The following is a 14648-nucleotide window of genomic DNA, read 5'->3' on the forward strand; positions in this document are numbered from 1 at the left end:
GAAGTTGGGCAATCCCATACAAATTCAGCTGGCCCTCCATATCCCTTCTTGTTGCCCATCCAGCTCACCCTACCCATGCTCCTTACATTGCTCAGCTGTTGGGTTTTAATACGGGGGGGGGGAAGGAAAAAAAAAAGAACTGAACGGCAGAAAAAAGAGCCTTCAAAAACCAAAAATGTTTCCTATTACTGCACTAGTTCTTTCAGGGCCTTTGATGTTGCTTCTCCCATACAAAGCTGTTTTTTTTCACAGTCTGTTCTTGCACACAAACAAGATGTTACACATACTCTACATAGTACATTCTCAACTCTTATTCAAAGCACATTTGTCCCAACTCACTGTACTTTGTAACATTCTTTTAACTAATACTCATACATCATAGGCACAGAGGCATTTTCATTCTAGCTCTCCCTTTTCACATTTATTTTTCTTCCAAATTCTTGGAGGTTCTGGTCATAAATAGGGAAGTGTTGACATTAACTAGGGTTGAGAAAGAGCTGTTAAGTTCATGGCAGTAGCTGAATTTTTCCAAAATTTTAGGGGCTTGTAGAGCTTTGTCAGAGGCTAGATCCAACATTTATATTTAGATTCTGGACTAGTTAACTTCCATAACATTCTTTATTTTACTTGGGCCGACAGCTTTTAATACCACCTGCTTTCTACCTGCCTATCACAAATACTAATTTTTGCATAATGAAAAAATTGTTAAACACACATTGCATTGATAAATGATTACAGTTCTCATGATGAATTTAAATTGTAAATTATTTGGGGGAAGGAAAATACTTTTGTTCTAGCACAATAGGGTTTTTGTAATCTGTGTTATAAACTATACAACCACAAATAATAGCCAGGAGGTTCTGCCAACTTACTCAACTTTGGTGGAAGTTCAAAAGTGGTGTCAGAATGCAGAAGGTTTCATTAGGTAATGCAGGGGTTAAACTACTCATCTTCTGAAAAAACAATCTCATGTCATTGTCTCCAAGATTCATTTAAGTCATGTTGTTAAATAGGACTTACTTCTGCATAAACTATATCCAAACGCCTTGCAGAACCAAAACACAATGGATAATTCTTCCAGAAAACATTGCCTTATCTGAAAAATAATCAAAAATCCCAAAGTCTGTTATACCCCAAGATGAGAGACAGGCAAGAGTCCACCAGGAATTTTACCACAGCTATTTAGTAAGATAGGCAACCTGTAGTAATTAAGAGTAAATAATAATTGTGTTTGTAAAAAAGATAATGAAATTTTATGGCCCTCAGAAATAAGCTAAGGAAGAACAACACTGTTAGAATTCTTGTACAGTGTTAAGATGCTTTTTAGACAGACAGGAACTGCTTGACAGCCTGGTGTCACTAACTGGCCTGTTGAATCACAGGGACTGTTACTGCAAACTCACTCAGAGACTGAGCGTGGTCCAGCTGGTTAGAGATGAACAAAACTTACGGTCTTTCAGTAATAAATTCTTACTTTACAGTACAAAGACTTTGGAGGTGGAAGCACATTGGGTTTTGTTGCTGCTACTAAAAATGTGCTCAAAAGACTATTGCCTGTGTTTAGAGAAAGAGCCTGGTATCAAACCAGCGAAATTGGTTCACTAAAAATGGGCGTTTCTTTATTCTGCGTTTTCAGGTCTCATTTCTTTTAAACCCCCACAATCTTTGTTAATAGCAAGAACCCACCTCCTCCCCATCTCCAAACTTTATAATGCAAGAACAACAAACCAAATTGCTCCAGGTTTAAACAGAAAACGCTGGCCCTGGCACGCTAATCAGAGGCAAGGCTCAAACCGAAACGCTTTAAGATCTAAGAGTAAGTAATAAAAAGCAGCTTGAATGCAAAAAGGTTTTGGATCGAAACAAGAGATTTCCACCAAGTGCCCAGTCCACTCTAAAGGAATAGCCTTGAGGTACAGGGACATTTTACAGTGGCTTTTGTGCCTTTGCACTTATGGAAACAGCAGCCCTGTCCCTACAGCAGGAAGCAAACCCCAGCTGTCACCCTTAAACCAGCACTGCAGCATAATTACTCTCTCAGAAAACAGACTTGCCCTAAAACAACACCTACTTCTGATTTTAGCCTGATAACAAAGGTCCTTGTTGGGACCTTTGAGAGTTAAGATAACCACCCATTAAGGAAACCCAAACACCAAATCCCTGCTCTCCCCAAAACCAGCTGGAACTGAGACAATGCTACTCCAATTCTGATGGGCAAGCACAGGTCCCTCTTTTTGGAGTGGATTAAGCAAAACAGCCCTAGAATTGCCCACAAGGACCCTTTTCCTCTAAGTCTGAACAGGGTAGACCCCCATGAAAAGTCTCCGTTGTCTGAAAAATGCATTTTTCCTTTGAAAATTAGCTGGGTAAGATTAACTCAAGGCTAAAACTCTTAATTTATAGTCAGAGGAGCAAGTCACTACTTCCTTCTCACTGGGTCTTCTGGTACCTCCGGTGACCATCTTATGCTGAATTTGCTAAGGATTATTTAACAGGCCTCAAGAGAGACTGAAATACTGAATGATAGGCAAAATCCCTTTCCATCTACTATGGACAGCTGCCATTCATATAATAGCCTTGGAATACAAGGGACAGTTTGTATAGCTCCAGAAATACTCCTTGGCCTTTACCCCAAAAAAGCAAATGCAACAGGCCTATGACTTCATGGAATTTTTGAACTTGTGTTAATGCAAAGCTTTTTTATTATTAAGTTACCAGGAAAATTATATGCAGATGAAATTCCTTCCAGGAAAAACAAGTTCCCATCTTTTTTGTCACACAATGTATTAGCAGAGTCTACAGATAAGAACGTGAATATTTGCAAAAAATAATTTCCCTGGTCCAGTCTATTGTATTTGTGCACCAGAACCTGAGTTCCAAACTTGCCTGAGCCTGCTCAGGTTCACCTCTGCATACAGCCCTCAGCGTGGACCTGCCTGGAGACACATGCCAAGCTAAAGCCTTGCATTTAAAATGTTTTTAGCATTTTAAGCTGTTAAAATGAGTTCTCTATTTTTATCATGACTTACAAAATTTAAAAAAAAAAATCCCGCTTTAGTGTTTTTAGGCAGTATAGAGTTCCTTGTGCCCTTTGAGTTTTCCAATAAAGTCTGCAGAACTCAGATTTACATCCTCACACACTGACAGTTTAATTACTTTCATTGTAGGAGAAAGTATTTCATCACATACAGTCAGAAAAATAGCCCCTTAAATACAGGCTTTTGGGCCCATGATCCCCCAATTTGAAATTCAATGAAGGAGAAAGAAACATGCACACTGCGATCCATTTCCTGATGCAGAACACTTGATATTATCAAAACACAGAGTTCCACAGCTGACACACACATTTTTCTAAACCATTGGTAAAATCCTTCCAGCATTTTAAGCCCATGAAATGAGGATTCAGCGAGCTCTGGCTACGACCTAAAGGCAGTGCTGGTCAATGAGCTGTACAAAGACCATTGCTGTAATGCTGTGCTAATTAACATATTAAAAATAGTCCATCTAAAATGCTGCTTGAATTACACAGGTATTTTAACTTAGTTCTCAACTATTACATTAAAGGTGACTCATCACTGTGATTCTCAGCAACAGGTATGTGCTAATGATCCCTTACAAAAAGAAGGAAGTGGGGGAAAGACAGGAATTCTCAGACTCTCATCAAGGCAATTCAGCAAAAATAAGTCTGGTGAAGTCATAAAAACCAGTTGTTAAATGTCAATAGTTACACATTAAAGCTGACTACCAGCACCAGCTGGCCTTCTTTCCCAACTGGTATCTAATTCCCTCAGACAAAGCAGGTAACAAATCCAGACATGCAACTTTTAGTCAGTTTTAGTCAGAGTATGCTACAATATCAATCAACCCTCTAAGCCGTTGCAACTCAAATGCAGTTAAGTGCAAGTATAATCATCAGCATATTAGAAAACTTTGTTTCAAAATGAACAAGTTGTGTGTGTTAGGAGTGTGAAAGAGAACCTGGGCCTGCCTTGGGCCTATTACACAGCAACATCCATTCATTCTGAAACAACAGACACAGCAAGTGTGTGCATTACATATATATTTTATAAAAGAGCAATGTCTTTTACAAGACATTCCAGGAGTGGGGAATAGCCAGAACACTACAAAAAACTGCTGTAACAAGAGTGACTATTTTGTGCGCTCGCTTTATGCAGCTTACATTCAAATGTTTACAGAGGCCAGCACTCAGATAAGACTCTCCACTAACAAACAAATCTGGAATACATCAATTGTACAGGTAAATCAGCCAAAATTAAGCAATAACTATGCTCTTCTCAGGTTTAAGAAAGCATGCAATAGGTTCCCCCTCCTGCCACCCCTTGTTCAGATTTCTAAATCACGGTACCAGTAAAAGCACAGTAGAAGGGAACTGGGGCACAGGTAATGGAGTTGTATTTTATCACAGACTGTTTATCAATATTTTGCAAATGGAAAAGCAGCCTTCTTTAAGCACAAAGAAGGCAGAGAAGATACAGGCATGAATAAAAAAATTAAGCGACTTAAGACATCAAAAATTCAAGAAATAGCACTGTGCATATACAAACAAAATTAACATTCAGTACTGTAGAGCTCATTTAAGAATGGCACGAATGGACAATATTTTACAATATGCACATTTATTTGAAGTGGGGAACTAATGCTCCACAGGTGGAAATGATATTACAAGTAATAGTGCCACTGTTGGCCCATTCTGGTAGTTCTTACAATTTAATGGAAACGCTTTTAAAAATAATCTGGTATGTACACATCTTCTGGATACCCAACGGCTTCTTCGGAACAGAAAAAACTATGGTTCTCCCCCTCCCCCTTTTAGCCAGACAGTATTGCCAGAGATTGTGCTCACATCTAAAGCACATAATCTTTCTTTAAATTCAGTGCTATTTTCTTTCAGAAAGATCACAAGTTGTACTTTTAGGTAACAAAAGCATTTATGTTACAAACATTCAAAAATGGAAGCTTATGATTCTGGCAGACAATGTTGCGTATTAAATACAAACCGGCCAGCAATTACTGAACATAAAAAACTTATTCAATCATAAAAAAATACTATAATTCATCACCACAGACTTTTTACAGAGTTATAAATAATAAATAGCGTAACACAGTAGATTACAAACGGATTTATTTTGCCCCATTATAGTTTTTAAAAAGTAAAATATCTGTTCCTACCTCAGACTGACCAAGGTACTGTATCAAGACTACTCATAGCTCAAAGAGAACTCCTTCACCAAGCAATTTGCAGAGCTCGTATCCAATCCAAAGCCTTTCCTTAGGAATCAAACATTTGCTGAGCTGTTTGCTCTGCTCATGACCAACAAAGGGACAAACTCTGTCCAGAGCAGCTGCAAAGGGTGTCACCTTGACTGCCCCTCGGAGGTGGGGCTGCCCCAGCACCTCCACACCTTGGACAGGAACACTAAGGGAAGCAGCACCGCTGACAGACTCGAGTAAGCACTCTATAAACAAGCTGTACACAAAGGACTTTCCCCACCCACCCCTCTGGTTTACATTCCATAATTTTGTAACAATGTCCCCTAAGGCACAAAAATACTTATGACCTCAATGCCACAGGAGACATCGATGGTGCCATACATGGTTCTCCTACACAGTAGTTTAATTAACTTAGTTATCTGCACTGTATGTCTTCAATCAAGGTGTGGATTAATTTTTCCTGGCCAAATCTTGCTGAATAATGAGCTTATTTCATACAATCTGTAGGATAAATGTTCCAGAGAGAGAACTATGCAGCTAATTTAATCATGTTTGTAGAGTATTATTATTTCTTCACTGATGGCAAAAGTGACAGTCATTAGTTATTTTGCTGTGGGGTTTTTAGTTTAATGTAATAGAGTGAGACTTCCACACCCAATGTGGTCTCCTGTAAATGAATTCATAAAAATTACTAGCAGCACTAAGAAAATAAAAAATATTTTTCTCCCTTCCATAAAGGAATTTGAGGCTAAGTGACTCAAAAAAAAAAAAAAAGCAAGAATAATTTTACTCAATAGTAGAAGTGCCAGAGAATAAATTAGTATTTTCAAATCCTTCCGAACCAAGTTATTTCCCTAGACATAGTGACCATGATGATGAAGAAGTACATTCCTAAAAATTGCAACACTAATAGGTAGATACCTATTCGTGGAATCAAAAAGTGTATGCAAGTTCCTGAAAGCAAAAGTTAGTATAATATCAGCAGACATCTTGTTTAAAAGATAAATTCGCAAAACCAGACATTTATATGGTCTACAATGTCCATTAAATGGATAAATTAAAAAAAAAAAAAATCACTGGAAAGTAGCCAAAGATTACAGTAACAACAATTTTTCCTTTTAATAAACCTCATATGAATGCTTCAAGGATCAGAGTTCATTTCTCTGTACGAGTGTACAGGAAGGGGACAGCACAGCCAGACACTGACTCAGGACTTGGTAAAGTCACTTGGGTGAGAAGTCATCCATCAGTATGAACGAGGAGCAGGAGTTGGAGCACGTCACTGGAGACTCTGTGGTTATGCTGCCTTTAGTCAGGGAATCAGAGGAAGAGCCAACACTGCTGCTACTCCCATCGAGAATATCTGAGGACAGGCTGGGGAAAGGGAAAAAGGTTCTTTAGTGCAGAGGCATGAGGCTCTGTACAAAGCTAATGCGCTTCCCCCTTGGAGAGGACTTGTAGGAGACCTATACTACCACTCAGTCTTTACTGCAAGACTGGCAGCCCTGAAAACTCCTTGTTTTCTGTAGCATGTTACAGATATTCATGCTCCTCATGGGAATGAGGAGCAGAATTACTGGGTTTTTTTAACATGCAGAATAAATTACGAAGCTAATTTTAATCAGACGTAGAAAGGAGGTGACAACTAAGAAGTATAAAACCTTAAAAGCTTATAGGAAAGGGAAAATAATACACTAATCAGCAATGCAGCAAAGATGTCATTAATTAGCCGGCATGCTCTTTAACACTGCACTGCTCAAAGCAAGATCAGACCTATTTTTCCCACAGAATTCCTGTGTTTGGATTTTGAAGTCTTGATACAAGATCCCAGAGGGCATCTAAATTGATGCTTTTGCAATTTAGGGGGAAGCAATATGGAAAAAAACATCTAGGCAGTTTCAAGTCTGTAGGTAAACTGGAATTACAGTAATAACAGCTGATATTTTTGAATACTTAGTATCTGACTTGACACAAAAAAACCGTAGTATTTTATGATTGTAATAAAGAAAGATGATGTAACTCTAAAAATCATGAACTTAGGGACAAGAACAATTAAATACCCATACACATTTTCTAAGTATTCAGGGAAGTGCCACAGACTATATGACCACTGCCTACAACATACTGTAATGATGAAGTAAAGTAACTTTGCTTATGAATCAACAGGGATTTGTAACAATTACAGTCAGTGTAAAAGCTTTCATAGAAAAATCTAGGCTAGAGTCTGTTCAGGAAGAATTGATCAAAGGAGCAGGACCATTGCCACAGGACACGACCACAGGATAGTTCCCATTAATACACATCCGCAAGATACACACAAAGTATTTTTTTCCTGGAAAAAACAACTAGAAAGCTTGTGATAAATGCACATTCCTTGTTTTGGCATTTCAGGGCACATGACATACAATACCATGAACTGAGATCTGTCAGGTGTGTAACATCTGGAGAAAGCATGTTGGTTGTTCCTTGGAAAAGTCTCTTTGGCTGACTTTCAGTTTCCATTTCACCTAAGGAAAACAGTGCAAATAATCAAACTCACTTGAGTCTCTGGAATATCCATTTAATACTTGTCTGCTGTAAAAGAAAGGTTTGACCCACAATACTCCATGGTTGCATTTGTAACACAAGTTCTCTAATTCAGGCAACCAAGCACCCGGCTAACACATTAATTTGAGGATAGCTGCTGTTAAACCATCCAATCCATCCTTAGCTAAAGCTTCAGCAGTATCTGAGGGGCTACAGTGATCTCAAAGACATAAAACTTGCTACCTGTACTGCAATCAGACAAAATAATCTAAAGCAAACTAATTACCATGACTTAGTTTTAAGTAAACAGCTGAGATGAGGTAATTGATATAAGTCAAAATACGAAGTTTAAAAGTGTTAGTGGTTACGAAAATAAGAATGACAGCTGGATTCAGTTTCACCCTCCCCTGTACAATGAATTCTGATGCCTGCACTTTTACAGGAAAGCTGAATGAAATAAATCTGTCATGTGGAAGCATTTCCACTTACTCATCATGGATCAGACTGTCTTTGTACCTGTAACCATCTACAGACATTAAGAGATTAAATATGATGGGGAGAACTAATGTAATCTGTTTAGTATAATCTGCCCTAAGAACGAGCTGGCTCACTAATAGCTGTTCTACAAATGGTATCTGAAAACATCATGAACTTGAAAATAAAAATTAAAAAAAAGAAAGAAAACCCTCTCAGCCACACCATATTTTCATTTTTAGTTTGGAAAAAAAAAAAAAGGCATGAAATGGTAATAATTTTTTTGGCTTTTACATACACTTTGCAGTAGTTGCAGAGTCAGTTTGAAAACCTGACAGAGGTTAAAACCATTATAGCGAACCAGTTTATACATTCTGCAACAGAATCACACTGCCACACTTTATAAAAGACTGATAACCCCCCAAGTTTCATTTCCTTCAGCCCACAGGGATACCTTCCTGTCTTAAGGTAAGGGATATTGCTTCTAGCAAGCAGAATAGGCAAAAAACATTTATAAAATACTTGGTCTTCTAGTATGAACAAAATGAACAAAACAACAACTTAGGTAACACTTTTGTCCCTTAAATTTCACAGAGACAAATCTGCACTGCTACAACACATTGCACAGTCTACAGTATTAAGTCCCTATAGCAGTGAAAAGTTCTTCAGTTCATGGCTTTCCTTCTCCTACTATAAATCTACTGCTAAAATTCAGAAAAAAACAGGACCACATATTTAGGAAAACAAAGTAAGTTCATTTAAATAGATTAGATGTTTCAAAATTAAGCAGCATTTGAAAAATTCCTTGGTACTTCAAATAAGAAAAGGCAAACTCCTATCTCTACTTTGTAAAAGATGCTCCATGGGAGCACATGGATTTGGTGAGGAAAGGCCTGTCTCTACCTGCATTGCTTTTACAATTTGTGTAAAGTACAAGTGTGGATACCTATGCCTTATTGATCATTTAGCTTAATAAACTTTTGTTCAATTTTAATGCCTCTAAAATTCACAGAAAATAAAAGCCAAGATAGAACTGACATCTATGAGAAAACTTGTCTCTGTCCTCTGTCAAATCAGTATCAGTTAGACAATGTTCTTTATCTGATAGGACAAGCAGTACTAAAAAAAAAAAGCCAAACAACAAAAGGTAACTTTTCTCAAATGTAAGTCTTGTACAATAGAAGGACATGTTTTTGGTACAATTAAGAATGCCTAAGTTAAAAAAAAAAAGCAGAAAGGATAAGCACAGCTAAAAGCACACTTTAAAAATATCTCATTCTTACAGTTCGACTAAGCTTGGTTCAGGGATGTTATTTGAAAATCTCTAACATGGAACACTTCCAGTAAAGAATGTGTTTTCCCCCTTTCAGGAGGAAAGGGCACTGATCTATTCCATTTCTCTAAACACTCATCTTCTGAACTTTCAGAGAGAAAACAAACATTCAGTACTAAGTTTAGAAGATACTGCATGATAAGCAACATTCCTAAGATGATCTGAAGGGTGTGCACTGTTCAGTGGGACTTGTAGGAAAGTTATGAGTATTTTTAAGCTCTGCCATTTAATTTGATGTATAATAAAGTTTCCCTATTTCAAGCAGTGGCTGTTTTTTAAGTTTTTCATTCCTGTGTTTTAGACTAGCTATTTTACATTGTATTTTTGAGTTATGCCTGGCAAATTTCAGTTCACTGTGGATACACGTGCATTATATTTACAGACCAACAAAAAAATGTATCCAGCTAGAAAACTACATCCATATTAAAACATCCTGTAAGGTAAAAACACACACCTTTTCTTTTAATGGGGCCAAGAACACTGGGCCTGATACAGTTGATTGGACTTTGACTCCTCCTGCTGAAGAGAGAATACTGAGTCAGTCCTGTAAAGGTTCCAATTTGCATCAAATCAACACAACCACAGCATATGAAGCATTCTTCAAAACTATTCCTGCACAGCTGGAATTCTTATGGAATCTAAATACATAGATAACAAGTAAGTGCTGCCTATTAGAGCAGATTATCTGCCACATGAAGTTGTACTAAATTTTCTATTTTCACTTCCCTTAGTGAATCACATCCTCATTTCAATCCTTTTATAAATTTTGTGGCATATTTATATAAAACTGATCTGCAGACAAAGTTAATTTGAAATATCTGAGAACCTCCTCTTAAGTTACCAAGTCTAGTCCAAAGTTGACACAGGCTCTATAAAAGCACCCACATAAAGTTACCATTGGTAAAGCTTGAACTTTCAGAGCATTTTTATGTGGCAATGCTTCAGCAGCTGTAAAAGTGAAGTCTCTTTTAATGCCTTAACATCAACTTTAATTAATCTTTGGTTTAAATTCCAATGCTAGCACAACAGACACTCATTACTTACTTGCAGAATCGCCTTGTTGGACTGGGAATAGGGCTTGGAGGTAATCCATTACTGCTCACAAACATTTGCAATGATGGTGAAAAACATTGCTGCAGGAAGAAAGCTCAAATGAAGATACTTCAGAATTTCCTTTAAAATACTCAGATGTTACACTCCACCCTCCAAACCAACCATCCCCCCCCCCACCATGGCCTTCTTATTCTTAAGAAAAGCTAGGAACAGAATAGGCAGATTATCAAATGTAATCTTACAAATATTAGAGCTTAATTTACAAAAACATACTGGCCCATGCAATTCTGCTCAGATGAAGCTAATCAAAACCCACAAGAAAAGTAAAATTGAAATAGACACTGTTCTCTAAATAAGAGAATTGTTTCTGTTCTTTGTTACATTTAGAAACAGCAGTGCAGTACAGTACTCAGGACTTAGTTCTTTTAAGGGGCTTGTTAAACAAGTTTACTCAAAATACATCTGACCTGAAAACTGACAATATTTCAGAGTAAAATAGGATATTTAGCTCTGTGATTCTGCAGCTAATTTGAGCTTAGCCCATGAATGCTTCTAGCTAAACACAAAAATCTGTTAAGTTATCTGCTAGTACTTCACAGTCAGAATTCCAAAGGTACAGAACCAGCTGCCAGCATCAGTGTTTTCCCAGGAACACATTCACCCAGCACTTGTACGTGGCTGTTATGTGCACCGATCTGGTAGGAGCATGCAGCGAAATACTGGCAGTACAAAAGCAGAATCACACAAGAGGGTGCAAACAAGGTCAAGCAGCCCATCTTTAAATCCAGATGCCAGTTTCTCTGTGCTGCATTTCAGTTTTCCAATCCTCACTGGAAAAGTAGTTTATCTAAGATCCACCTCTTTTTCTCTGGCATCTGCCACCAGATTTCAGTACAAGTTCAGCACACCTAAGTCCTCTTTCAGAGTGCATTTGTGCCTTCCTTTCCATAACCGATGGACACATTTTCATCTCTCACCACACAGATCTGCAGTCCTATTTTAATGCTTCTTTCCCAGCATCCCTCCACTTCTGCACCTGAAGATCCTGTCCAGGACTATCCTCATGACATCTTCCAGCTTCCCTACAACCAGAACCCCAACCCACCTGAACACTGCACAAATAGCAGTAACTGAAAACATCCAGTGTTTCACCGCTTAAACTCTGCAGGCTCCCAGATGGCAACCATTGGTTCTAAGAAACCAACAAAATATGGATCGGGGTTTTTTAGTGCCTGTTTGGTTGTGTTGTTCAGGGGTTTTTTGAACTATGGAACAACTTATGAAATTACATGTCTCGACAGTTCAGCTTGGTCTAGAATTCTGAAATATTGTCTTAGTTTGGTATTTCACTTATCCTACCTTTCCTATTCCTCTTGTAGGTGAAGGTGCAGGTGAAACTGGAATGAAGTCTATTCTCTTTGGGGAAAAAGATTTCTCAGACTTGTCCAAGTCATTGTCGCTCTGTGAATACAAGTTTTCAGACTTAACACTGGCACAGGACATTACCTTGAAATCCAAGGTACAACCTTCTAATGGAAAGTCATTGGGTCAAATGCACAAAGCAGCTAAAGCAGATGAGCTTAAATTCTTCTTAAATTATTTTCACAGTTAATTCCTCTCTTTCCCTTAAATTCGTCAGTTGAGTGTAAAAGTAGAATTAAATAGGAAACATCTATAAAAAGATTACCAGGCTCAAGCTTTCCTCCCATGACTGGCTTATCTGCATTGCTGTCTGCACTTCCCTAGAATACAAAAAACCCCATCAGTAGCTACAAAGAGGATAACTCTAGCTATTTTATCACCTTCTTTCAATAACACTCACCTTTCATGTGCTGCTTCTCTGTTCATTAAATCCACTCCTTCCTCCTGCAGGAGATAAATACCGTAAGTTTTCCCATAACATTTGATTCATTACAGGTACTTGAAATAACACTCGTGATTCCATTATTTGCCATCAGGACTGAAACATGAACAGCAGAACCACTGCAGAAAAGACAGGACAGCCACCAGTCCAGCTCACTGCTTCTCTTAAATTAAATACTTCTAAAATGCACAGTATCTTAAACATAATAAGCCTGGCAAGGCTACTTCCTTGTTGAAATTAAGTCTAAAGAAATATTCAGTTTTCTTTAGTACTTGAACAACTCAATAAGAAAGAAACCCCCACTGTGCAAGTACTTTAATATTATATAGTACTTTTCATTCTGTTACTGAATACACAGATAACTACTTACCCTTCTGATCTGATGAAGTCGGCTGCTAGGAATACGAATAGGAGATGATGACAAGAACTGGGAAAAAAGCGACAGCCACAATGATTAAATCACACATAACTGCTTGCATACATACTATTTACCATCAACTACATTCTTAGGGAGTTCAAAATGAGCTGCACAACTACATGTGGATGACTCAAACAATATTGCAAAAAAGCAAACACTGACCTTCAAGAGAAAAGACTTGCTTTACCACTTACAAATTCCTTGTATCACTCAGCAAGTGGCACGGATCTGACCTGCAGGCAGATGCTGCTCAGCATCTCAAGTACACAAATAGCTACAGATGCCATTTAGACAAGTGAGCTACTACAAATGAAGCTATGATTGTTACACAATTCCCCACTGCCCAGGATATGACAAACTCCTGCAGTACACCTTACTCAACCAGCTGGCTACTGTAAAGGAGAAATCTCAATGCTTCAACTCAGTCTTGAACAATGCTCTCTAAAGCTTGACTTCTGCAATTTTTCAATTGTGTGCCATTTTATGCATCTAATTGCTCTGGAACTCTATCACAAGTAAGTGGGCAACAGTTCCCACTCAAGATGACTGTGTGTCCAATGTCACACCTACTGACAAGCTCCAAAATTTTGGATTCTTAAGAAATCTCACAAGAGAAGACTTTGAGTTATAATTCCCTGTCACCTTTCCTGAACACAAGACATAGAGGAAACTTATTTCACAACTTCAAGGTTTTGAGAAAAGCAATATTTAATCTTCACTACCCTCAGACAAGACAGAAAAATTTCAGTGGACGGAGCATATAAATCCCTCACCTCACAAGGAGAGGGTGGAAAAAAAGAAATGCAACATCTTTGAAAAGTTAAACAACTGCAGTAGTGTACACTACCACACATAACAGAAAGCAACAAATAAATTCCTCTTCTTTCAGTGATTTTCTGAGGTCTAGTGTTCTGCCTTTGTAAAAAAAGCGCACTATGTCAAACAGGTCAACAAAGAACTGTGACTCCCTCATCCCTTCTCACAACAAATCAAAACACCCTTTCAAGACTTTTAACTGGGACAGTATTTTACTCTTCTAACACACAGTCGGGATCAAATTAACTTTAAAACTGCACTTCATATGGGGGACTCACATACTACTTCAACTACTCTTGTCTTCTTTGGGGACACACAGTCAATACACCAGTATTATTTCATTGCAGGTTGTAGCTGGAGGTGAAAAAATGCTTATTCTGCAGCTTGGTGGCTTGCTAGGATATCAAGTGCAAATACAAATCAAGTTTAACTTCATTTCTCTACTCCAACTATTCCTCGTTGTGTGTAAACATGACACGCTTAAGATTCCTCACCATTCCATGACGGCTCATAACTGTTGTGCTGTTCCTGCGAGTCCGCAACACGTAAGGCTGAAACACCTGGGAGTTGTCACTGCAGGGGGAAAAAACAAAGTTTTGTGAACAGCCTTCTCGGGTGCGCTTTACTTAAAGCTCCACAGTGCTGTGACACGTGCTGCAGTCTCCAGAGCGCTGAAAACATCATTTTATTTGAACAGGAGCACTGCTGTCGCTGTGCGAGCGCAGCGAGCACCTTCCTTAAGGCGAGGGGGGACAAGGGGGCACTGGCGGCCCCGGCCCCGCAGGACAAGGGACACGTTCCAGAGGCCGCTGAGGGAGCGCCAGGCCTGGCCCAAGGCCCGCGGCGAGGCCGGCGGGCGGCGGCGACCCCAGCCTCGATGAGCCAAGCCCCCCGGGCCCCTCACCTGAGCCCGTGGATGAGCGGGGCGCTGT

The 14648-nt window shown here is 38.7% G+C and overlaps 1 protein-coding gene and 1 non-coding gene across 4 annotated transcripts; both read right to left on the reverse strand.

Moving 5' to 3' along the window:
• Positions 1 to 4043: 4043 nt before the first annotated feature.
• On the reverse strand, positions 4044 to 14642 carry LOC121665198 (PPP2R1A-PPP2R2A-interacting phosphatase regulator 1-like). 3 transcript variants are annotated; one of them, XM_042029152.1, is made up of 10 exons: positions 14621 to 14642; positions 14211 to 14289; positions 12853 to 12909; positions 12441 to 12484; positions 12306 to 12360; positions 11978 to 12079; positions 10610 to 10698; positions 10020 to 10081; positions 7643 to 7739; positions 4044 to 6606 (listed from the first exon to the last, which is right to left on the reverse strand). In XM_042029152.1, exons 2-10 carry the CDS (start codon positions 14226 to 14228, stop codon positions 6456 to 6458), a joined length of 675 nt encoding a protein of 224 aa, XP_041885086.1. In that variant the 5' UTR covers positions 14229 to 14289; positions 14621 to 14642; the 3' UTR covers positions 4044 to 6455. The 3 variants fall into 3 exon arrangements, with proteins under 3 accessions (XP_041885086.1, XP_041885084.1, XP_041885087.1); XM_042029150.1 differs by having other exon boundaries at positions 10020 to 10084; XM_042029153.1 differs by having other exon boundaries at positions 7638 to 7739; positions 10020 to 10084.
• LOC121665334 lies at positions 6686 to 6829 on the reverse strand. The gene has a single exon (XR_006016341.1). It is a non-coding gene; the product is annotated as a small nucleolar RNA U109 (small nucleolar RNA).
• Positions 14643 to 14648: the final 6 nt, after the last annotated feature.

The sequence above is a fragment of the Corvus kubaryi genome, unplaced genomic scaffold (assembly GCF_017639235.1).
Source record: "Corvus kubaryi isolate FWS band 111438036 unplaced genomic scaffold, C.kubaryi_AGA036_p1.0 37322, whole genome shotgun sequence".
NCBI lineage: Eukaryota > Metazoa > Chordata > Aves > Passeriformes > Corvidae > Corvus > Corvus kubaryi.

Coding starts and splice junctions, on each gene's coding strand:
- LOC121665198 (XM_042029150.1), bottom strand. Junction 12,361..12,440: donor AGAGAAGCAGCACATGAAAG/GTGAGTGTTATT, acceptor TTTGTATTCTAG/GGAAGTGCAGACAGCAATGC. Junction 6,607..7,642: donor CTGACAGATCTCAGTTCATG/GTATTGTATGTC, acceptor CCCTTTCCCCAG/CCTGTCCTCAGATATTCTCG.